Genomic DNA, 24,012 nt, shown 5'->3' on the forward strand with positions numbered 1-24,012 from the left:
TCACTTGTCATTAGCATTGTAAGGAAATTAGAACCTGATTTGAAAAAGTTGGTTCCTGCTCTCTAAGTGATCTTGTGAGAAAGCTCACTAGAGAACACAGGTGGGCATAGTGGTGTGTGTGAACTGGAATCGGGCAGAGATGGGCCCAAAGCTGGGGGATGTGCCATTTACTACTTGTGAAACCTTGAACATGGTTTTTCTTTTCTTTTCGGCTGCATTGGGTCTTCGTTGCTGGGCACGGGCTTTTTCTAGTTGTGGCGAGCAGGGGCTATTCTTCATTGTGGTGCACGGGCTTCTCATTGAAGTGGCTTCTCTTGTTGCAGAGCACAGGCTCTAGGTGCACAGGCTTCAGTAGTTGTGGCTCGCGGGCTCTAGAGCGCAGGCTCAGTAGTTGTGGCACACGGGCCTCAGTAGTTGTGGCTCACGGGCTATAGAGCGCAGGCTCAGTAGTTGTGGCACGGGCTTAGTTACTCCACGGCATGTGGGAACTTCCCGGACCAGGGCTCGAACCTGTGTCCCCTGCATTGGCAGGCGGATTCTTAACCACTGTGCCACCAGGGAAGTCCCTTGAACATGTTTTATAACATCTCTGTGCTTCAATCTCCTCATCTGTAAAACAATAGTAATAATACACATTTATCCGGGCTTATATATAGTCCCTTCACTATAGCAGGTGCTTAATAAATGGTAAGTGATAAAGGTTATTTTTATTTTTATCAATATAAGTATTATTAGATGTAAATTAGATCTTACATAATTTAGACATTCGATTATTACATAAATCAGGTATCATATTAGATAAATTAGACATTAGTAAATTAGATTAAGTTGTAATTAGATTATTTTAGATATAAATTATACCAGAATCATAATTTATAGAGATGAAAAATGTATTAACATCCTTCTTGCTGGTAATAATACCATGGAGCAGATCTCTAACTGAGATCAGCCTCATGAAATCACTTAAAGGTTACTTCATTATTCGTATGTAACTTAATCCATCAAATTCATTAGCTTTTCCCATTGGAGTATCTCTGAAAATATACTTCTTTTTCCATTTGTTGATATGGCAACCAAGACAAATTGCAAAACTCTTTTAAAAACATTTTAAACTGTGAAATGATTGATCTCTAACTTTCTGTTTGATGAATAGATTATTTAAAGACTAAAACTGGAATGAGAACTCAGTACTTGCTTCATTTTTTGTAGGCAATGATGGAAGAAATTGCTGGTTTTGAAGACCGTTTGAACAACCTTAAAATTAAAGGTGACAGTTTGATCAGCCAGTGTGCAGACCACCTCCAAGCGAAACTTAAACAAAATGTACACGCTCATCTGCAGGGCACAAAGGATAGTTACTCAGCCATCTGCAGTACAGCCCAGAGGGTGAGTACCACTGGAACATTCTAGAATGATGAAGAATTAAGGAGAAAAACTGTGCAAACTGGAGGTTTTTAAAAATAGTTTTTGTGCTTCAGTCTTTGGGATCGTTTTGGTGTTTTTCCAGACAGAAAATAAGAGGATAGATTTCATAGTCTCTATGTGAACATAGAATTAACATATCATATATTTGATTGATGTGATGAAGTGGCGAATTTCAGACATGTGGTTTTACTCAATCCCTTTATTCCATGAATTGATTATGAAAAAAATTTTAAATTTTGTTTGTTTTTATTTGCACACCATCAATAATACTTCTTTCTTATTTACCATTTATTCTATTACATCAGAATAAGTTTATTCTGTAAGTCACACAATAATTATTTCTTTTTAACTCTATGCAGCCCAGGTTCTACTCTAATTCAGTATTTTTATGTATTCATATAGAAATTGAGAAAAGAAGTAAGCACCAATTTCAAGGTATACTTCAGTGGGTATCCCTCCAATAAAATGGAATCCTTAATGTTATAGATATAAGTCTAAGATAAATAAGAATCACCCTTTTAACAACAATTAAGTAAAATTAGTGGATTACTCTTTATTATTCTGGAATTTATAAATGACACTGAGAAGGGTCCATCTATTTTTGTTACTGAGCTATTTCGTAAGAACTGAAGAAATACAAGTGACATGGGGAGAATTATCTGTGTTCATCACGATAATAAAAAAAATGCTGGGTGACATTAGTTGATCCCTAGACTTGGAAAATCCACCTTCAAAAAGTTAATAAACAGGCTTCCCTGGTGGCACAGTGGTTGAGAGTCCGCCTGCCGATGCAGGGGACACGGGTTCGTGCCTCGGTCCGGGAAGATCCCACATGCCGCGGAGTGGCTGGGCCCGTGAGCCATGGGCACTGAGCCTGCGCGTCCAGAGCCTGTGCTCCACAATGGGAGAGGCCACAACAGTGAGAGGCCCGCGTACTGCAAAAAAAAAAAAAAAAAAAAAAGTTAATACAAAAGAGGGATAAAAGAATCTAACAAATAATTGCAGATGATGACGTAGGGGGTGAGACAAGAAAAACAGTAGCATGGAGCTTTTGGTAAGCTCATTTGTTCACTCACTCAACAGAGATTTCTTAGCACTGTCTTTGTAGCAGGCTTTTTCTGTGCATTATGGACACAGCTTAATTTTTTTTTTTAATTAGTAAATGTTCGAAAGACAAACATATTTTAAAAATAAACTTTTAAAAAGTAGATGAAATTCTAAGAACAGAGTCAGAATCTTATAATTAAACTTTGCAAAAATGTTAAAGAACGCAAAATACCTTTTTTCTTTTTGGTTCTGCTTGGAATAAAAATAAATAAGGGATAGTCCTAATATCAGATAAAAATGATTAATTTAATAGATGACAGAGAAAAGCAGAATTCAATTACTGCTTCTGTTGTCTCAATAAGGAAAGAAAAGCCAGTCTAACCTCATAGTCTTTTTTTCTTTCTTTTGTTTTTCATGAAGAGCTTGCTCAGAAAACGTCATAGGTATATTTCACCTTGATTTCAAGGAAACACATAATAGTTTCTCAACATGTCTTTGTGGATAAAATGGAAATTGCTTGGCTGGTTGAGGATTAAGTAATTGAATAGATGCATTAGAAAATGTTTGGGTTATTCTAGATTAGTGTTTTCCTGGAATGTAACTTCTAAGATGAAATGAGGGCATCAAACTCTCCACTCCCCTGTGTTATAATTTAGTTCCAATTTACCCTACCCCTAAAACAGAAGCTGTTCAGTTAGAGAAATATTGGTTATCTTTTCATGAGCCGGCATTTTATTTTTACTTTTAGTTTCTAGTTTAAATGAAAAGGACGGTATTTATACCATGGGGGAAAGCTGCAAAAACCTTTGATTTATGTTTGACCAATTTCCTCCAAAGATTTTATGTATTCTAACACATTTCTAGCGTTACATTCACCCTGCCCACCTTGTCTTTCCATGATCAGGATATTATGTTGTAATGTGTGGGTTGAGAAGTTATAAACTGGGGCATAGCCCATGTGCTTTGCAACATTTTGGAACGTATGCAGACTCCGTAGATATGTCTGGTTTTGGGGGGCATGGTGGGGAGAGGGATCCATTTAAAGTAGACTTGTTTCATTTGCTTGCAGTGGTCTTTTTAGAGATAAAAAACAGCTCTCACGACCGCAGCATGATTGTTCTGTCTCAGGTGTACGAGAGTCTGGAACAGGAACTTCAGAAGCACGTTAGTCGACAAGACACCCTGCAGCAGTGCCAGGCCTGGCTTTCTGCAGTCCAGCCCGATTTAAAGCCAAGCGCACATCCCCCTGTCAGCAGGGCAGAAGCCGTTAAGCAGGTAGATTGTGATTCCTGCAAGTTTATGTTACGCTGTCATTCATTCATTTGATTAAAACATGTTAAGTACCTATTATGTGCCAAATTGTGCTGGTTGCTGGAGATATAAAAGTATAAATAAGGTCTGAGCTTGATTCCAGTTAAGTCCACATTCTAACCAGGAAGACGGACGCACAGCTGAGGTCAATCTGGTAGAATAAATAGGGCATGGGCACTGTAGCCAGAAGATCGATTCCAGTACCTGCTCAACGGGGTGACCATGGGTAAATCACTGAATTTCTCTGAGCCTCTGTGTTCTAATAGGTAAAGTGATTATAAGTATGCTTGCTTCTGAAAGTCATGAAGAAATTCAAATGCTGTACCGCAGTGTACGTGATTTGTAAACAGAAAAGCAAAATTAGCCTCTCCTGCATTTTTGGGCACAAAACGAGGTGCTTATTAAATAATTATTAAGTGAATGCTGAATGAATTATTGTTATCGTGTGAAAGGAACCTGTGGCGTATTCATTTGACATCTACATGCTTAAAACGTTGCTGCTGATACTTCATCAGAATATTTGAGGGATGTTTTAAAATTTTTTGTACTAAGCAACTTTTCTATGTAGTGCAAAGAATATATTTTAAAGGAATTTAGTTGTAAAGGTTGCTGCCAGATAGGAAGTAATGTAAAAATTCAATCTTTTTACCTCAAACTGATATTAAAATAATGTTTGTTCATTTAGTCCACTTAGAGAATATGTTCAGTTAATATGTCCCCCAAAGTATACTTTCTGGCTTAAATGATTTACATTGTTTAAGTCATGAAATGGCTCACAGAAGTGCATGTATTACACCTTATAAAAAATAGAATATGGGGCTTCCCTGGTGGCGCAGTGGTTGAGAGTCCGCCTGCCGATGCAGGGGACAGGGATTCGTGCACTGGTCTGGGAGGATCCCACGTGCCGCAGAGTGGCTGGGCCCGCGAGCCATGGCCGCTGAGCCTGTGCGTCCGGAGCCTGTGCTCCGCAACGGGAGAGGCCACAACAGTGAGAGGCCTGCGTACCGCAAAAAAAAAAAAAAAAAAGAAAAATAGAATATGGACAAATCAAACATGGCTCTCCTTGAATCAAGAAATGAAATAAAGATTGTCTGTATTCTGTTTTTTCATTAGACTCTGAGCTTTCTTGGGTCATTCATTGTCTTGTGGCTGTTTGTTTCCAATGTACTTTATTCAGAACAATCCAGACCAAAGCTTGATTCTTCTCTTTTGTTCCCCAAAAAAGAAGTAAAAGCGAGGGGGAGAATAACATTAATGCTTTCGCTAGAACAGGAAGTTTCCTACGGCACCCGCGTTAGCTGTGGTTGCAGGAAGATGCTGATCCTTCCTGGGGCCCAGATTCAGTGACTGTAGGGTTCATTGTTTTACTTTCTGCCCCTTCCACACTGCTTCTCAGCATGGGCTGCCCCCTTTTGGAAGCAACAGAGAAGGGAATTAGAGGTATTGGAAACACCTGGACCTCAGTCGTTCTGAAGGGGAAGAGGTTTTTTGTTGTTTCTTTTCGTTTTGCTTTGTTTTGATCAGTCTTTCCTTTGGCAAGTACTGCTTTCATGTAAAGTCGAGCAGGTCCTGGGTCATTAGTTCGCTTGGATGTGTCACTGGAGAATTCCACTACTGACGGGGTGTCAGACTCTGGGCAGGCTTTGGCGGGCTGCAGTTGAATTTGGTCAGGGTCCCAGGGTGCGTCGTGTATCCCTCCCACATGGTAAATGCTCAATACGTATGTAATGATAATATGGTCCTCACTACCATTAGCCAATGACAGACTGATTTGATTCCATTAAGAATGTCATTTGTTTTCATAAGGCATGGTGTGAATTTGGGGGAATGAGAAAAAGTACTATCAGATTTGCCCTTGAAATTGATTTTTAGCAGAAATCTTTCATAACTGTTTTGTCATTGATAGTCAACAAGCTGTTCCCAATGCTTTTGGAATCAGGCCAACTGTATACATTTTAAAATAAATCATTATTTTTTAAAGTAAATATATTTATAAAATAAAAATTCAGATATCTCATTCTCTTCTCATTTCCAAAGACTGTTTGGGACAGATAACTTTCTCTGAGCCATGGGTACCTGATGGGATGGTTTTGGTTAATGGCTAATGATACTAATTGGAAGTGAAACACCAGTCAGTCTGTACAATGGATAAAAGTTTAGGTGCTACTTTTTACTTAATGGGAAATTGATCTGTATTTGTTACATTTATGTGAGAATGATGTGTCTAGGTAACCCACACAGCTTAGAGGAAATATACTGAGATGAGTCCAAAAGTTAGGCTCCATTATTCGCTATGATTTTGGAAGATCACCTGCTGTTTCTGTAGATCAACTTTATCCCATACAACTTGCAGTCAATACCTCTTTCCCAATTAATCACAAAGATGTAGTAAGCGAAAGCCACTTCTCACCACCTCTACCACCCATCGCCCTCCATCAGGCCATCATCACTTCTCATCTAACTCCTGCAGTAGCCTGACAACTGGGGCTGCCAGTTCCATCCCTGGTTGGGGAACTAGGATCCCACATGCCGCACGGCAACTAAGCCCATGCGCCACAACTAGAGAGCCTGCGTGCTTCAACTACAGGCTCTGGAGCCCACACGCCACAACTACAGAAGCCCACGCTCTCTGGAACCCGTGTGCCACAACTGCTGAGCCTGTACACCACAACTAGAGAGAAGCCCGTGCACCGCAATAAAAGATCCCGCATGCCGCAAAGAAGACCTGATGCAGCCAAAAATAAATAAATAAATATTTAAAAAAAAAAGAAAAGAAAACAAGCTAGAATGTGAACAGAGAATCTGGAAAAACCATGGAAGTTTCTTGGTTGTTCCCCTTTCCCAGACCATACAGGCTAATTAGACTAAGAAACAGCTGGTGGACGAATGGCTCCCTGCCAGTGTGTTTGGAAAGCTTTCTTTTGAGTAACTAATATATGTCATTTACAACAATGGTGAAAATACTGAGCATAGCAAGGTTATTTTTGAAATGTCAACAAAATACCACAAATGGTACAAATATTTGCTATCTAAATATAGCATGTGTCTCTTTCACTCTGACAAGTTTTTTTTTTCTTCTTTTGTTTTTTTTCAGGTCAAACACTTCAGAGCTTTGCAGGAACAGGCAAGGACCTACTTAGATCTCCTTTGTACCATGTGTGACTTGTCAAACTCTTCAGTGAAAACCACAGCAAAAGACATTCAACAAACAGAACAAATGGTAAAAGTTAAAAAATGACATTGGATATATCTGACTATATTCTCTTGCTTGAATGTTAGATGTGAAAAAAATTTTCTCCTTGGAGTATTCTTGCTATAATGCTCCTACAAGCATTCTAATACATATGTATTGAATTTCAACTAAGTCACAGACAAGCAGGCACACGCTAGTACTGATGCCACTGAATTGGAAGTGAAATATTTAGTCCCATTGAACTGCTAAACATTCGCACCTCTTTCCTCTTCTCTTTTCTCCTCAATTACCATTCTCTTTCTCTTTTCCTATATTTTCACTCATTTTTTTTCTTTTCTCCTTTTCCATTGTTTTCTTTCGGTCATATTTAGTGTGAAAGGGCCTCCTGACCCTTCCTATTAGGATGGCAAACATCTGTCATGACCCTTCTAATTCATTGGCAGTGGCTGAGTGTGGTGTTGAGAAGAATTCTGAAGCTGTATCTGGGCCCTTCGGACAGTGTTGCGCTGAGTTAGCAGTACCTGCCTGCAGCAGACAGATGGCGCCACAGAGGCCGTGTGTTTGCTGCTGCTGCCTTAAACTCTGGAACACAACATGTTTGGATTAAAAAAAAAAAGAAGACTTGGTTTTGTTATTTAACTGATTAAATATTCCATAATAGTAAAATGATCTAAAGGAAAAAATAATGAAGAAGTTAAGATAATTAAATAATTATAATATAGATATTAAAATAATTAAACTAACGTATGTATTTTTACTTTTATGTTTTATTACATTACCAAAGCAAGTCTGTATTTAAATCCTTAAGAAAGATGATATAGCTCCTGTATTTTTTTTTACAGAAATGATTTATCGAAATAAGTTATAGGATTTCAAAAACCAGTGAAGCAGATCTAAACATATATCCAAAATGTTAATAACTCTGTGTTCTATAAGAAGTATCAGCTACTGTGCACTAGAGAACAATATAAGTCTTTTCTAGTTAACCCCAAGACCAAATTGATGACTCAGTCAAACAGATGTATCCACTGAAGTGCCCAATGTGAAAAACCATTAGGGCAGCTTCTGACCTAATAAATTGTTAAAACTTCTAGACCTTCACAGTACTGATTGAAATCATATGGCATAAGTCTTAGACAGTTGAAGTCTTTAGAAAACCTAAATATAAAATCTGTTTTTCTTGAAGCAAATAATTCTTTTTGGATTTATCACTCGTGTGCGTGTGTGCGCGTGCGCGCGCATACGTGCGTTGGCCTGCGTACATGGACAGGCTGATTCATTGAACATAAATGATTCTGTCCATTGCTGCTAACTTTTGCCTCTGTGTTTTCTCCAGATTGAACAAAGGCTTGCCCAGGCACAGAACTTAACTCAGGGCTGGGAAGAGATCAAGCACATGAAGGCTGAGCTTTGGATTTACCTCCAGGATGCCAGTCAGCAGCTGCAGAATATGAAGAGGAGCCACTCAGAACTGGAGCTAAATATTGCACAGAACATGGTGTCTCAAGTAAAGGTAGGAATTAACGTGCCTCCAGGGGAGCTAGAGGAGACCAGGACGGGTGTGTGTCAATCAATCCTTACACATAGTTATTTAAGGAATGAGATAGAACAACTTTCATTTGGTGCCAGAAAAATATAGCTCAGAAAGTGAACATTCAGATATTTTCTTGGAGCTCCAGTTGGCCACTTGCATTGAAGGACATTCACTCTGTAGCTTATTTCTGAATAGAGAACTGTGGTTTAGCTAGCAGAACCAGAAGACTCTGCCATTAAACAAACATGAAGCCTTATTATTCATTAGCTTTTCATCACAATATTGCTAAAGCTGTAGGATTTATCAATTTATTAAATATATATTTAATATATAAAACATATTAACATACAACTGATTTAAAATGTAATAAAATATTTATATAATTTAAAAAATAATAGAAAATTATTATAAGTATATTAACTTGATTGGAAGTTGTACCAGATTTTTTTTTAAAGAATTCTTTTTTTAATTAATTAATTTTAGTTTTGGCTGCGTTGGGTTTTTATTGCTGCGCGCGGGCTTTCTCTGGTTGCAGCGAGCGGGGGCTACTCTTCGTTGCGGTGCGCGGGCTTCTCACTGTGGTGGCTTCTCTTGTTGCAGAGCACAGGCTTTAGGCGCGTGGGCTTCAGTAGTTGTGGCACGCGGGCTCAGTAGTTGTGGCTCACGGGCTCTAGAGCACAGGCTCAAGTAGTTGTGGCACACGGGCTTAGTTGCTCCGCAGCATGTGGGGTCTTCCCCGACCAGGGCTCGAACCCGTGTCCCCTGCATTGGCAGGTGTATTCTTAACCACTGCACCACCAGGGAAGCCCTGTACCAGATTTTTAACAAAGCTTAACATTTATTTTTTCTCTGTGACAATCAGCCATTTTTATTTTCTACTGGGATATTGTTTGCATATGCAGAAAGAAGAATGGAAAGAATATAAATTAGATTTTATTCTCAAAAGCATGAACTTTAAAAATTTTTAGAAAACTAAGGATGCACTTTAAGATAACATATTAACTTTTTTTCCTTAGTGGCTCTAATACTGTTTCACATTTATCAGTTTTTCCTTATACTTTTCAAAGGAACACAAGAAAATACCACAGTACCCTCTGATTCTTAAACACTTGGAAATTTGTTCATAAGGAAGTATGATGATTTTAGATTTTCTCTTTGTCCCTCACTATGCATTCTTCAATTACAAAAGTATTCAGAGGTATTGTATCTATGTCTCAATCTGTATTTATTTGGGGGGGCGGTTATTCAACATTATTTTATTGTTGTTATCCTTTAGGATTTTGTTAAGAAACTACAGTGCAAGCAGTCATCAGTGACCACTATTACAGAGAAGGTGGATGAGTTAACCAAGAAGCAGGAGTCTCCTGAACACAAGGAAATAAGTCATTTAAACGACCAGTGGCTGGATCTGTGCCTTCAGTCCAACAATCTGTGCTTGCAAAGGGAAGAGGATTTCCAGAGAACACGAGATTACCACAACTGTATGAGTGTCGTCGAAGTGTTCTTAGAAAAATTTACTACAGAATGGGATAACTTAGCCAGGTAACAGCAGTTCTCCAGTGGGTCACCAAAATGCTAAGCCAGAAGTTTCTTAATTTCTATAAAAATCAAAAATGTCTTTCTTACATTGTAAACGTTTTCTATCATTATAAATATTGATAAAACATTATGAAGAATCTGGTGTCATCTGTATCCATAATCACGGTTTTCCTTGCTCAATATTAATTTAAGCAGTGAGTAAAAGGAAAATATTTGAAAATGGCACCATTTCTACCTGCGACCTCAAGGGATATTACAAAGCTGTTACACTGTGTGTTCAAAGAATATCCCAAGAATATTTCTAGTTTTAATTACCAGTTATGGGACTATCATCTATGACTTCAGGACATGAATCCTTCTTGAATCTATAGTTCCATGGGTTTCTTGTCAATTCTGTAAAGTAACACATTCTATGTAATTCAGTCTAGTTTTGTCTTATACTTGTGGTATTCTAGAACTTAGTGAACAATCTAAATTCAATTAATGTGTGTCTTATTTGATTTTATAGCAATTGAACCCCTCTTAACTTTTTCTTTGAAAAGGATTCCCTCTCTCCCACATACATTGAGTCATCATATGGAAATCTCTCTATGCTCTGATCACTATAATTATTAAAACCTGTACTTCTTCTGCCCAGATTTATCAATTTGTAGCAATTAAAACTGAAAACATTATTCTAGCTGTAGTTAAATCGTTAAATCATGGGGTTTTTTGTTTTGGGTGTTTCTTTTTCGGAGGAGGTACATGCTTTCTGATTTGTTTACTTTTTCTTGTTGCTCAGCGTTTTACTAATCTTTGGGATAAATCCAGTATCAGCAAAAACCCATATTTCAGATGGACAATAGGCACCTCCGTCTGGTTAACCCACAAACACCTCACATCTAATATGTCCCGAGCAGAACTCATCATATGGCCTCCCAACACACTTCCTCATACTTGAGAACTAATCGTTTTGTAAGTGAAAAAGACTCTAAGATGGAATTTTCTCATATGTGTTTTGTAGTCAAAGGGATGAGAATCCTTTGCAGTTCACAGTTATTTCTAAAGGTTTCTAATGATAAACAGAAAATATCTAAGTTCCACACATGAGCAGCCGTTAGAGCCATTGGTTGTTTCTCACACATGGTAGACCATCTAGCACTGGATTGTTTATGGGAGCTTCTTGTCACATAAATCACAGATCACTTAATTTCTCCAAGTGCCTTTCAAGAATGCAGTAGATCAGTGTTTCTCAATATTTAGTGTTTCCGCAGATCATCAGGGGAACCTGTTAATATGTAGATCCTCGTCAGTTGCTGAGAGTCAGAGGAAGAAGCTACAAAGTACACCTCAGATGTGATGGGAGGGCAGCCTTAGCTAGAAGAAGTATCTGGGCAAACTATCTTGGTTCAACTTCTGCTATGGAAGTATATGGGTCTTACGTTCCATAATAATTATAGCATCTCTGTCGATAAGCCATGAAGGGAACCCCTCTAAGCTAAGAAAGAAGATGGTGATATGCACTTTAACATGACGTGAGCAAACACAGGTATTAACTAAAGTTAACTTGATTTTATGTCTTTTAATATATACATACAGATCTGATACAGAGAGTACAGCCATCCACCTAGAAGCTTTGAAGAAGTTGGCGCTGGCATTGCAGGAGAGAAAGCAGGCTATTGACGATCTGAAAGAGAAAAAGCAGAACGTGATAGAACATCTGAACGTGGATGACAAAGAATTAGTCAAAGAACAGACGAGTCACCTTGAACAACGCTGGTTTCAGCTTGAGGACCTTGTTGAAAGGAAAATCCAAGTGTCTGTCACCAACCTGGAGGAGTTAAGTGTGGTCCGGTCCAGATTTCAGGAGCTGATGGACTGGGCGGAAGAGCAACGACCCAGCATTGCTGAGGCTCTTAAGCAGAGCCCTCCGCCTGACATGGCTCAGAACCTTCTCATGGATCACCTTGCCATTTGCAGCGAACTGGAGGCCAAACAGATGCTCCTGAAATCACTCACGAAGGATGCTGATAGGGTGATGGCTGATCTTGGCCTCAATGAGAGGCAGATAATCCAGAAGGTACTCTCTGATGCCCAAAGGCACGTGAATAGTCTCAGCGACTTAGTGGGCCAGAGACGAAAGTACTTAAACAAGGCTTTGTCCGAGAAAACCCAGTTTCTCATGGCGGTGTTCCAGGCGACCAGCCAAATTCAGCAACACGAGCGCAAGATAATGTTCCGTGAACATATCTGCCTGTTACCGGATGACGTGAGCAAACAAGTGAGAACATGTAAGAGCGCACAAGCCAGCCTCAAGACTTACCAAAACGAAGTCACTGGACTTTGGGCCCAGGGCCGCGAATTAATGAAAGGAGTCACAGAGCAGGAAAAGAGCGAGGTGCTGGGGAAGCTTCAGGAATTGCAGAGTGTCTATGACACCGTTTTACAAAAGTGCAGCCATCGGCTACAAGAACTGGAGAAAAATTTGGTTTCTAGGAAGCATTTTAAGGAAGATTTTGATAAAGCTTGTCACTGGCTAAAACAAGCAGATATTGTTACCTTTCCTGAAATCAACCTAATGAATGAGAGTGCTGAGCTACATACACAACTGGCCAAATACCAACACATTCTTGAACAATCTCCAGAATACGAAAATCTCCTACTTACGCTGCAGAGAACTGGACAGGCCATACTGCCGACGCTGAATGAAGTCGATCATTCCTACCTCAACGAAAAGCTAAATGCACTGCCCCTGCAGTTCAATGTAATTGTCGACTTGGCTAAAGACAAGTTCTATAAAGTCCAGGAAGCAATTCTGGCTCGGAAAGAATATGATTCCTTGATCGAGTTGACAACCCAGTCTCTGTGTGATCTCGAAGACCAGTTCTCCAAGGTGAGCCAAGTCCCCAGCGACCTGAGTGTTGAAGAGGCTCTTTGTCTTCAGGATGGTTGTCGAGCTCTTGGGGGAGAGGTGGCAGCCCTTGCAGAAGCAGTGGATGAACTGAACCAGAAGAAAGAAAGTTTTCGCAGCACAGGGCAGCCATGGCAACCAGACCGGATGCTGCATCTCGTCACCCTGTACCACAGGCTGAAGCGACAGACAGAACAAAGGGTGAGCTTATTAGAAGACACCACCAGTGCTTATCAAGAGCATGAAAAGATGTGCCACCAGCTAGAGAAACAACTAGAGGTTGTGAGAACAGAGCAGGCCAAGGTGAACGAGGAGACGCTTCCTGCAGAGGAGAAGCTCAAAGTGTATCACTCCCTGGCGGGAAGCCTCCAGGATTCAGGAATTCTTCTAAAACGAGTGACTGTGCATCTCGAAGATCTTGTTCCGCATCTTGATCCCTCAGCTTACGAGAAAGCCAAGCATCAGATCCAAGCCTGGCAAGAGGAGTTAAAACTGCTGACTTCCGCCATTGGCGTGACAGTGACGGAGTGTGAGAGCCGCATGGTGCAGAGCAGAGACTTCCAGACGGAGCTGAGCCGCTCCCTGGACTGGCTGCGGAGCGTGGAGACAGCGCTGAGTGGGCCGCTGTGCCTGGACCTGAACCTGCGGGACGTCCAGGAGGAGATCAGAAAGGTCCAAATCCATCAGGAAGAGGTGCAGTCCAGCCTGAGGATAATGAATGCGCTGAGTAACAAGGAGAAGGAGAACTTCACGAGGGCCAAGGAGCTGATCTCTGCCGACCTACAGCACACACTAGCTGAGCTCTCCGAGCTGGACGGGGCCCTGCAGGAAGCTCTCCGCACCAGACAGGTCGGTACCACAGGGCTTTCCCTTTCTGTTTTCCACTTTGCTTCTTTGTAAATAGGTGTGAGAAATTTCTTTGGTTTCGATTTTTTGTTTAGAATTGCTTCCTTAAATGTTTCTTTTTTTGACTACTATGTGGAATCATCTTCAGTTGTGACTTAAAAAGGTGCTTTTATTGTTTATCCTCATGGTATTCATTTCATGCGATTTTCTTGTTGACTAGACTTTGGTTTTAATACAGGAACACCTCAGTTATCCTTCTCCTTTAGGAGAGATAATAAATGATAGCACTAGTATAATTAATACCATATGTGAGGAATTAATCATAAAATTCATTCATTAGCAATGAATAAGTAGTGATGCTTTTTTAAAAACAATGTGAAACCTGGCATTTCTAAGCTTAGTCCTGGATGAAGAGTCTCCAGATGGAGAGAGGCAGATGGATGATGCAGTCCTGACTTGGTGCTGAGCCAGGCTTTCTTGCGGGGTCTCCCATCAGTTGCCCCATCTCTCCACCCCTTCCTCAGGGAGGAGTGCTTCCTCTTCTCTGGCTTCCCTGAAGCACAACAGAAGCGAGACTAGAATATCCATCATGACTTGAAGATAACAAAGAAATGAGAGCATGCTCAGAACTTCCCAGGTTAGCCTCCTAATTGTGACTTGTTCTGGGGCTCTGTGCATTCAAAAATAAGAGAGATACAACAGTGCCCAGAGGTGTACTTACTTTAATCCCTTGACCCTTTTTCTCCACATCTGTCCCTCTGATTCTATGGGATTTCAACCAGCCGTTTAAGTTAAGGACAGCCTTCCTTAGGATAATATAGTAACTATAGCTTTGGAGTAAAGCACACCTGGATTTTAATCTCAGTTATATGATCTTGAGCGAATTACTTACATCCCGTAAGTCTCAGTTTTCTCTGTGGAAGAGGGATAATAATATCTCCCTCTTCAGATTTATATTCTTAGTGCAGGGTCTGATGTAGAGGTATCCCCGGATGACTCTTAGCTATCATTTAACTTTATTTTTCACATAGATTAAGGTTAACTCTAAATAATACAATTTTTAAAAAAATCTTGACATGTGGTTAAAATCTTAGTAAACTTCATCATGTAAAATTCTGACTTCTTAAACTAGAGTCTGTTTAGTATATTTTTACCTTTTCATGTTGGTTCAGGCCACTGTTAAATTTTTTTCAAAAAACTATGTGCCTATAGCTGTAGGGATAGAGATGGAGTATTTAACCCAGAGTGAAGAATCAAAACAGAAGTTACCTGGAATTTTCATTCTTGAAAAACATCTGTCATGTAAGCTTGCTTCTGTTGATTTGATGATTTTTTTTTTTTTTTGCTGTACGCGGGCCTCTCAGTGTTGTGGCCTCTCCCGTTGCGGAGCACAGGCTCTGGACGCGCAGGCTCAGCGGCCATGGCTCACGGGCCCAGGCACTCCGCGGCATGTGGGATCTTCCCGGACCGGGGCACGAACCCGTGTCCCCTGCATCGGCAGGTGGACTCTCAACCACTGCGCCACCAGGGAAGCCCGATTTGATGATTTTTGAACCAAAATCTTGAATCTGCTAAGTTGTCCCTACTTCTGCCGTCTTGTGATTGGTATTCTTATTGATTGTCTTGGCCCAAATAACTGAAGGTCACGGTTCTGGTGGCATTTCTAACCTCCACCACTGATTCTTTGCTTTGCCATCCTCGTTCTTTCCTCATTAAGTGCTAATCTTACATGAACTTTCTCTACCACTTCTCTGCATCTTTGCTTGACAGTAATGGCTTGTCTTGTCCAACCACTGGTGGCCAATTAGAGTGTTTCCTTTCCTTCTGGATCTGAATGGACTTCATTGCACAGGGGTCAGCTTTCCAATCTTCAACTTTTCTATCGTAGTCTCTATGCAAGACTTATAGGCTACTATTTCACTACCAGAAATCACTATTTGGTCTGGTAAATGCCGTTTTGGAAGTTTGGTGTTATTACACTCCCTTTTGTCCCCTCCAGCTTTATTGAGGGATAATTGACAAAGAAAATGGTAAGATATTTAAAGTGTACAATGTAATGGTTTGATATATGTACACATTGTGAAAGAATTCCTTCTTCAAGTCAGTTAACAAGTTAACACATCCATCACATCACATATGTATCCTTATCTGTTTTTTGTTTTTTTGGTGAAAACATTTAATTTCTGCTTGTTAAGCAGATTTCAAGTATACGTTACACTGTTATCAGCTACGGTCACCATGTTACATGTTAGATCCCCAGACCTTATTCAACTTAAAACTAAAAGTTTGCACCATTTTTTTTTTTTTTGGCTGCACCACACAGCTTGTGGGATTTTAGTTCCCCGACCAGGGATTGAACCTGGGCCCTCAGAATTGAGATCATGGAATCTTAACCCCTGGACCACCAGGAATTCCCAAAAAGTTTGCACCATTTTACCAACCTCTCTATTTTGTTCACCCTGCAGCCCCTGGCAACCAGTTTTCTACTCTAAGTTTCTATGATTTCAGCTTTTTCTTTTTTTTTTTTTTTTAGAGTCTGTATGATATTTGTGAGACCATGTGATATTTGTCTTTTTCTGTCTGGCTTATTTCACTTAGAGTAATATCCTCCAGGTTTGTCCGTGTTTTGGGAAATGACAGGATTTCCTTCTTTTTTAAGGCTGAATAATATTCCAAGGTGTGTATTTTTTTAAAATTCTTTCATCTGTGGATGGACACTTAGGTTGTCTCCATACCTTGACTATTGTGAATAACACTGCTATGAACATGAGAGTACAGATATCTCTTCGAGATAATGATTTTGTTTTCTTTGGATAAATACCCAGAAGTGAGATTGCTGGATCATATTGGCAGTTAATTTCTTGAGGAACTTCCATGCTGTGTTCCACAGTGGCTATAGCAGTTTACATTCCTACTGGTATTATTATACTCCTACCTAAATGAGTCATTATTTCACTTTGGTGAATATTCATTCTGCCACATATTAGTAAGCATTACATTTTTCCTTTAAAGAGAGGACATTTCAGAACCATCATAAATTTCTATTCCATCTGTGACCTTGTTTATTTATTTTAACTGCAATAATAAAATTATAACAAGAAGAACAGAAGGGAAAGTAAAGGATAATAACGGATTGCACCAAAAAAAATTTACCAGCTTATCAATTCATTTATACACATACATCCATGTGACTGAAGACTGGAAAAGAAATGGAAAGCATAAATTATTTTTGGCAAACACATTGCAAAAGAGAGTTGATTATGTTTGCAATTGCTGTTTTTCAGGCTACCTTGACTCAGATGTATAGTCAGTGTCAAAGGTACTATCAAGTGTTTCAAGCAGCTAATGACTGGCTTGACGATGCTCACGAAATATTACAGCTGACAGGCAACGGCCTAGATGTGGAGAGTGCAGAGGAAAGTCTCAAAAACCACATGGAATTTTTTAGTACAGAGGATCAGTTCCACAGCAATCTGGAGGAGCTCCAAGGCCTAGTAGCCAACCTGGACCCACTCATCAAGCCAAGTGGAAAAGAGGACTTAGCACAGAAAATGGCCTCCCTGGAAGAGAAAAGCCAGGGAACAATACAGGAGTCACACATCCAATTAGATCTCTTGCAGAGGTATTGGATTTGTTTGGTTCTTTATATTCTAGTGAAATGGATTTTCACATGGAAAATAGGAATATATTAATGATATACATTATCGTTCATTCTCTTCTCTTAAGTATCACTAGACATATTGCCATCAGAGCTCTGCACCGAGATGTGTGATTTTAAGTTGCTTATTGATGTGTGTTGGATTTTTTCAAGATGTGCAACTCAGTGGCAGGATTACCAGAAGGCAAGGGAAGAAGTTATTGACTTGATGAATGATGCAGAGAAGAAATTGTCTGAGTTTTCTTTACTGAAGACTTCTTCCAGTCATGAAGCAGAAGAAAAATTGTCAGAACACAAGGTTAGTTTTGTTGGTTTTTTTTAATATTCTTTCATTGTAACTGTAATGGGTCTTTGCAATATGATAGTTCCAGAAACAAGTCAATAAATCTTCATTTCCACCTGGGCTTTTTAAACACAAAAAGGATACATTTAACCACATTTCTTAGCAGTTTTAACTTAATTAAATGCTGTCATCTTTTTAGGATTCCCGTTAGAAATGCATAGCTAGGTTTAAAAAGACACATTCAGAGCAATTTGCTTCTGATAAGATGTGATACAATAGATTTCAGTAAATGCTTTCTGGTGTAACTTAGATTAATTCAATTAAAACTCAAAAATTAATAGCTGAGTCTCACTCATATCACAGCAATATAAGGTAGAATGTGACATACTTAAATATCAAATTCCATTCACTTATATTTTTGCTAGTTTTTAAAAATGGGAGAATGTCATCTCAAACAGCATGTAAATGTTTGTTTGTAATAAATAAGTATTCGCCTTACCTCTTTAAAAAAAGCCAAACCTAACTCAATTACAAATTAAATGTAAAAGTAAGAATTACCAGAGGAAAATAAACATGTAGGAACATTTCCTTTTGCGGATAATTTTAGGCTTTACCAAAATCCATAGAGCTTTTGAAAAAAACCATCTCTCCCCTCAACCTCTGTTCCTCTACCCACCCAGGCTTTAGTGTCAGTAGTTAACTCTTTTCATGAGAAAATTGTGGCCTTAGAGGGTAAAGCTTCAGAACTGGAAAGAACCGGAAATGGCGCCAGCAAAGCAACCATGAGCAGGTCGATGACGGCTGTCTGGCAGCGTTGGAACCGGCTCCGTGCTGTGGCCCAGGACCAGGAGAAGATCCTGGAAGATGCAGTGGATGAGTGGAAGAGCTTTAACAATAAGGTAATCTCCATTACTGATGGGCTCAAAGTATTGTTTCCTTGCTGATGAGAATGTATTTTGAAAAGTGGTATTTTGCTCCTTTTTTCAAATCGGCCTTACGAAAGTAAAAAGCCTTTTTAAAAAAATCTCTATTTACATTGATGGGAAAACCAAAATATGAAATAAAATACATATGCAATGTGTAATTTAGTCCCAAGTCTGGGTCCAGTTATTTTAATAGGAAATAAGCCAAGTAATCACACTTGAAAGGGGGACAAGACCATTTTGCCCCATTTGTGAGGCTCTTAGTGACACTTGCTTTCCTGGCCCTGAAAAAGTACAAAACACTTTGTCTTTGCCATGAAATAAGCAGGAATTTAACTCATTTTCCAAATCCTGTTTAATTTAATATCCTCCCTTTTAAGTAGGGTTCAAGTTTTAAGCCACATCTTCCTTTATGACTCAAAGGCACGTATTCATGTTAGCGTAAATATTGAAAAGAGTTTTTCTTTTATCTGTTTAGTAAAAGAATTTTTTTAAAAAAAACCTTTTTCAATGTTATGAAATGTCTGATTGCCCTATTATTATTAATTTATTTATTTTTGGCCATGCCATGCAGCATGTGGGATCTTAGTTCCCTAACCACGGATCGAACCCATGCCCCCTGCATTGGGAGCACAGAGTCTTAACCGTTGGATTGCCAGGGGAGTCCCTGCCCTGATGTTATTTTGGGATTAAATCTTAAAACCCAGAATAATAGCGTGGTCTTTCCTTCCATGTTAAGGAGATTGTTCACATTTTAGTTTCCTGAGATTTAGAGTTGACACCATCATCTTTATTGTGCTCCAATGCATTAGTGTCAGATTTGGCATTTATGGGAATTGCCCTCTTTTTTTCAGTTTATTTACTTTGAACTTCATAGTATGTACATTTGTCATCAGGTTAAAAAAGCCACTGAAATGATTAATAAGCTGCAAGATAAATTACCGGGAAGTTCAGCAGAGAAAGCCTCAAAAGCAGAACTCCTAACTCTTCTTGAATATCATGACACATTCATTCTGGAGCTGGAGCAGCAACAGTCGGGCTTACGGATGCTGGAGCAGCAAGCACTGAGCATGCTCCAGGATGGGGCCGAGCTGTCCCCTGGAGAAGAGCCACCCACTGTGCAGGAAATCACGGCAATGCAGGACCGGTGCCTGAAGTAATTATACACCTGCTCTCATTCTCTGCTTCTAAACCTGGCCATGACCCAAAGGGACAAATGTGGTATTAAGAGTCTGGGAGTGCTCAGCCCAGGCCACCTTACAAATGTGGGGCTCTGTTCCCGTCATCCTTGCTATCTAGTACATATCTAGTCGTATTTAGAAATATAGTAATGAACCAGATGCAATCTCTGCCTTCAGGTAGTTTACAGTCAAGCGGCAGAGGTAGACAACTAAAGATGCCTTTTAGGTGGAGCATGGGAGGGGCACTAAGGGAAATCAAAGCAGAGGCAACTAAACTAGGAGAGGAGTCAAGGAAGGCTTCTCTTCAGAAGGGTATTTAAGCTAAAGACTAAGCAGGCTTCAGCCAGCCAGTGAGGTGGGAGGAGAGCTCTGCAAACAGGGCAATGACAAGTAAGAAAGCGTGGAAGGAAGCATGTCACCTCAGGGGAACTCTTGGGTGATGGGGCGATTCATGAGACATAAAACTTAAAAGGTAAACAGTTGGGAGCTATTGAGTACTTGGTTTTGATAAATCTTGATAACTCATTGGCTAAATTGGATGACACATAGATTAGAGCAAGGATGATACCAAAGTCCAGGTAAATAATAATCATTTACTGATAGTGAACTTAGAGAAAGTTAATCTTTTATTTATTTATTATTTATTTAGTTATTTACTTTTGGCTGTGTTGGGTCTTCATTGCTACACACAGGTTTTCTCTAGTTGTGGAGGGGGGGCACTCTTCGTTGCGGTGTGTGGGCTTCTCTTGCTGTGGCGCACGGGCTCAGTAGTTGTGGCACATGGGCTTAGTTTTTCCGCGTCATGTGGGATCTTCCCGGACCAGGGTTTGAACCTGTGTCCCCTGCGTTGGCAGGCGGATTCTTAACCACTGCATCACCAGGGACGTCCTGAAAGTTAATCTTAATGATATGTAATGATATGTAACCAGCCTGATTCACTCATGGGGAAACGTCACTATGTAATTTAACTCCTTTGTTAACTACTATTACTCATACATATCCTACATTCACCCCTTCACTTATAGATGAGTTCAGGATAATCTGACTCCACGTATTTAAATTTTTTTAACCAAATTTATGTCAATTCAAATAAAGACTTACAATTTGGATGTTGAACATTATTAATCATAAAATTTCCAAAGTTTGAGTCTTTATTTAAAGACTAGTTTCTAATAGGCACAAATATTCCAGTTACACATTACTTTTAAAGGCTGATGATTCTGCACCATGGGTAGATTTTCAAAGAGGAAATAAATAATCAAACAATCTCCAGGTTACTCTCAACAAGAAAATGAATTACAGTTTAGTGGCATGGGAGTATGTCAGCTCTCAATTTTCCAGGGATAAATCATTCACTTCCCGTGATGTATTTTCTTCTGTTATACTTGAAGTAAACTTAAATGTTACTGAAAATCATCTGGCAGTTTGGGGGAAGTGTCTTTACTTGGAAAAAAGATAGGTGGCTTCTCTTTTTTAATGTCTGTTTTTGACAATTTGATGTCACGTATTGGGGGGGGTTCCTTTCGTTTCAGTCCACATCTTCTTTCTCCCTTTATTGTGTCTAAAGCATACAGGAGAAAGTGAAGAAGAACAGAAAGGTGTTAAGGCAGGAGCTGAAGGAGCGAGAAGTGGTGGAGACCCAAATCAATTCAGTAAAATCTTGGGTTCAGGAAACGAAGGAGTATTTGGGGAATCCAACAATAGGAATAGATGCTCAACTTGAAGAACTTAAGGTACAAAACTCATTCCCTAGACCCATCATGTTAAAAAATTGTCCTGCTTTTAATCAAATGTATCTGTTTATATTCAATGAAATAATTGAATTAAAAATTTTTAGAAATGTTTTCTATAAAAGACTTTTAGTATTATTTCATTGGGCTTTCTTTTGTTCTGTATAAAGTGGACATGCTTCTTATTGAGACTAAAGAAAATTTTGCTTTTTGTAAATGTATTTCTCTAATTCCACACTTAATCATATTTTGAGGAATACATAGCCTTGTCTCTGTACCCATAAAAATTAATTTCCTTATCAGGCTCCCAGAAATTTCTTATGTTGATCTTTTCTTCAGATTCTCCTAACAGAAGCCACAAATCACCGACAGAACATTGAGAAAATGGCTGAAGAACAGAAGAATAAGTATCTTGGTCTTTATACTATATTACCTTCTGAACTCTCTCTTCAGCTAGCCGAAGTGGCCTTGGATCTAGGAACTATCCATGATCAGGTAAACCTACGGTCAAGAAAGAGTACTTTTCCGCTCTTTTATAGGCTCAGTACTCGTGTATGAGAGTTCGTGATTTTCACAATCCTGTCTTCATGGAAACAGAGTTAAAAAAAAAAGATCAGTATAAAATAATAATATTAAATTAGAGGTCTTATTCATAGGCAAGAAGCATATGAGAAGATATTGGATGTGAACAATACTGTCGAACATTAAAGATAATTTATCTGCTTCCAAAAGGAAATTACTCAGAGAAAGATACATTTCATGTATTCAACAAGTATTTATAGAGTATCCAGAGTCTGCCAGGCACTCTTCTTTTGTTGGTTCAGTTCAGCAAGATGTAGTAGGTGAAGATATTTGAAAAAAGGGAAAATCAGAGTTAAAAAAATGAGGTAAAACCAGGAATGAGGTTTCTACCCCAAATGCATGCTATAGGATCTCATATTATGTCTAGAGGAAGTCCTACAGTCTAACTCTAACTTCCAAATAACTAAGGAAAGGAATGTGTATAATTTTTTTTTTTTTTTTTTTTTTGCGGTACGCGGGTCTCTCACTGTTGTGGCCTCTCCCGTTGTGGAGAACAGGCTCCAGACGCGCAGGCTCAGCGGCCATGGTTCACGGGCCCAGCCGCTCCGCGGCACATGGGATCCTTCCGGACCGGGGCATGAACCCGTGTGCCCTGCATCGGCAGGGGGAGTCTCAACCACTGCGCCACCAGGAAAACCCAGAATGTGTATAAATTTTAAAACAAACCTTTTTTTTTTTTTAATTTAACAAATTGCTACATAGCCATTCATAGTACTGAGATCAGGGGGATATTTCTATCTTAACTCCTCGTAAAGAACATACACTTTCATGTAGGGAAAATAGCTTCAGTAGCATTTGTATGGAAACATAATGGGTTTTAGGACCTTCTTGGTGGCCTGACACTAAAGCAGTTTAGTTAACACTGGTCTACAGAAGATAAAGGGAGGATAATTCTAAACTACTACATGAAATGGAAAGTAGTATTGCATTGCAGAAACTATAAAACTATAAAATTCATGGAACTGTGCTGTACCTTTTAGACTCTACAGTGTATGATGCAAAGTGTTTAAAAATTTTCATCAAAGTCTAATTCTACTGCATCATACTATTGACCTAAATGAAAATATTATTTTTTATTTTAAGTATTAAAATATTAATTTTATACTAATATTTTACAGTATTACTTATTTGGTTTTTCTTCTTAGACATTGGAAGGTCTTTTGGGAAGGATGACTTGGCCAGTTCAGATCTTAAAAAAAGAAGTTCAAATTTCAGGGTTTTCTCCTCTGGATAAACTTCCCTGTAACAGAGTTATTCACATGCATTCCATTTACGTTAGCGCTCAACTCAAAATAATGAAGTTGGAAAAAGTACTCTTTTAATGGTGTGTTTCCTCACTACTAAGGAGATTTGATTTGCTATTTTTATATATTACGGAATGATTAGCACAATAAATCTAGTTAGCATTCAAAACCATACATAGTTATAACAATTTTTTTTCTTGTGATGAAAACTTTTAAGAAGTACTCTCTTAGCAACCTTCAAGTATGCCATATGAGATGGTTAGCTATAGTCACCATGCCACACATTACATCTGCATCACTTAAAGAGATTTTTTTAAGGCCTTTCATTTATACAAAGAAAATATTTCTTTACCATCTTCCCTTCAACATTTTATTATAAGCAAAATATGAATGTTATCATATCAAATCAAAGCCATTAGAAACTTGTAAATATTAACTGATTTTTCATTTTCCTTTCCATTGGACATGTTCTGTGCTTTTTTGTCATACTGTACAGAGGTAATTGGAAGTTAGAAAAAGAGTTAACAGATCATTAACAGCTACTTATGAAAAGGTGCATGGACACAAATCTGTGTGCCTCCAATTATCTGGAATCGTCTTCCATTTTATGAAGAAAAAGGCTTAGA

General features: G+C 39.1%; 1 protein-coding gene across 21 annotated transcripts in view; it reads left to right on the plus strand.

Annotated features, from left to right (window-relative positions):
- The window catches only part of SYNE1 (spectrin repeat containing nuclear envelope protein 1), a 457,069-nt gene that overhangs the window by 246,644 nt on the left and 186,413 nt on the right, over positions 1–24,012 (plus strand). For all 21 annotated transcript variants that reach the window (XR_004352467.1, XR_004352466.1, XR_004352464.1 and 18 more), the window contains 12 exons: positions 1,210–1,386; positions 3,601–3,747; positions 6,878–7,003; positions 8,313–8,489; positions 9,787–10,052; positions 11,628–13,788; positions 17,070–17,407; positions 17,597–17,741; positions 18,407–18,625; positions 19,546–19,805; positions 21,398–21,563; positions 21,900–22,055. Coding sequence is in view for 15 of the 21 variants with exons in the window: in XM_032650736.1 (XP_032506627.1) it covers positions 1,210–1,386; positions 3,601–3,747; positions 6,878–7,003; positions 8,313–8,489; positions 9,787–10,052; positions 11,628–13,788; positions 17,070–17,407; positions 17,597–17,741; positions 18,407–18,625; positions 19,546–19,805; positions 21,398–21,563; positions 21,900–22,055 (4,338 nt within the window). In the remaining 6 variants the exon portion in view is untranslated. The remainder of the gene's footprint in view (positions 1–1,209; positions 1,387–3,600; positions 3,748–6,877; positions 7,004–8,312; positions 8,490–9,786; positions 10,053–11,627; positions 13,789–17,069; positions 17,408–17,596; positions 17,742–18,406; positions 18,626–19,545; positions 19,806–21,397; positions 21,564–21,899; positions 22,056–24,012) is intronic.

This window comes from Phocoena sinus, chromosome 12 (assembly GCF_008692025.1).
Source record: "Phocoena sinus isolate mPhoSin1 chromosome 12, mPhoSin1.pri, whole genome shotgun sequence".
Lineage (NCBI taxonomy): Eukaryota > Metazoa > Chordata > Mammalia > Artiodactyla > Phocoenidae > Phocoena > Phocoena sinus.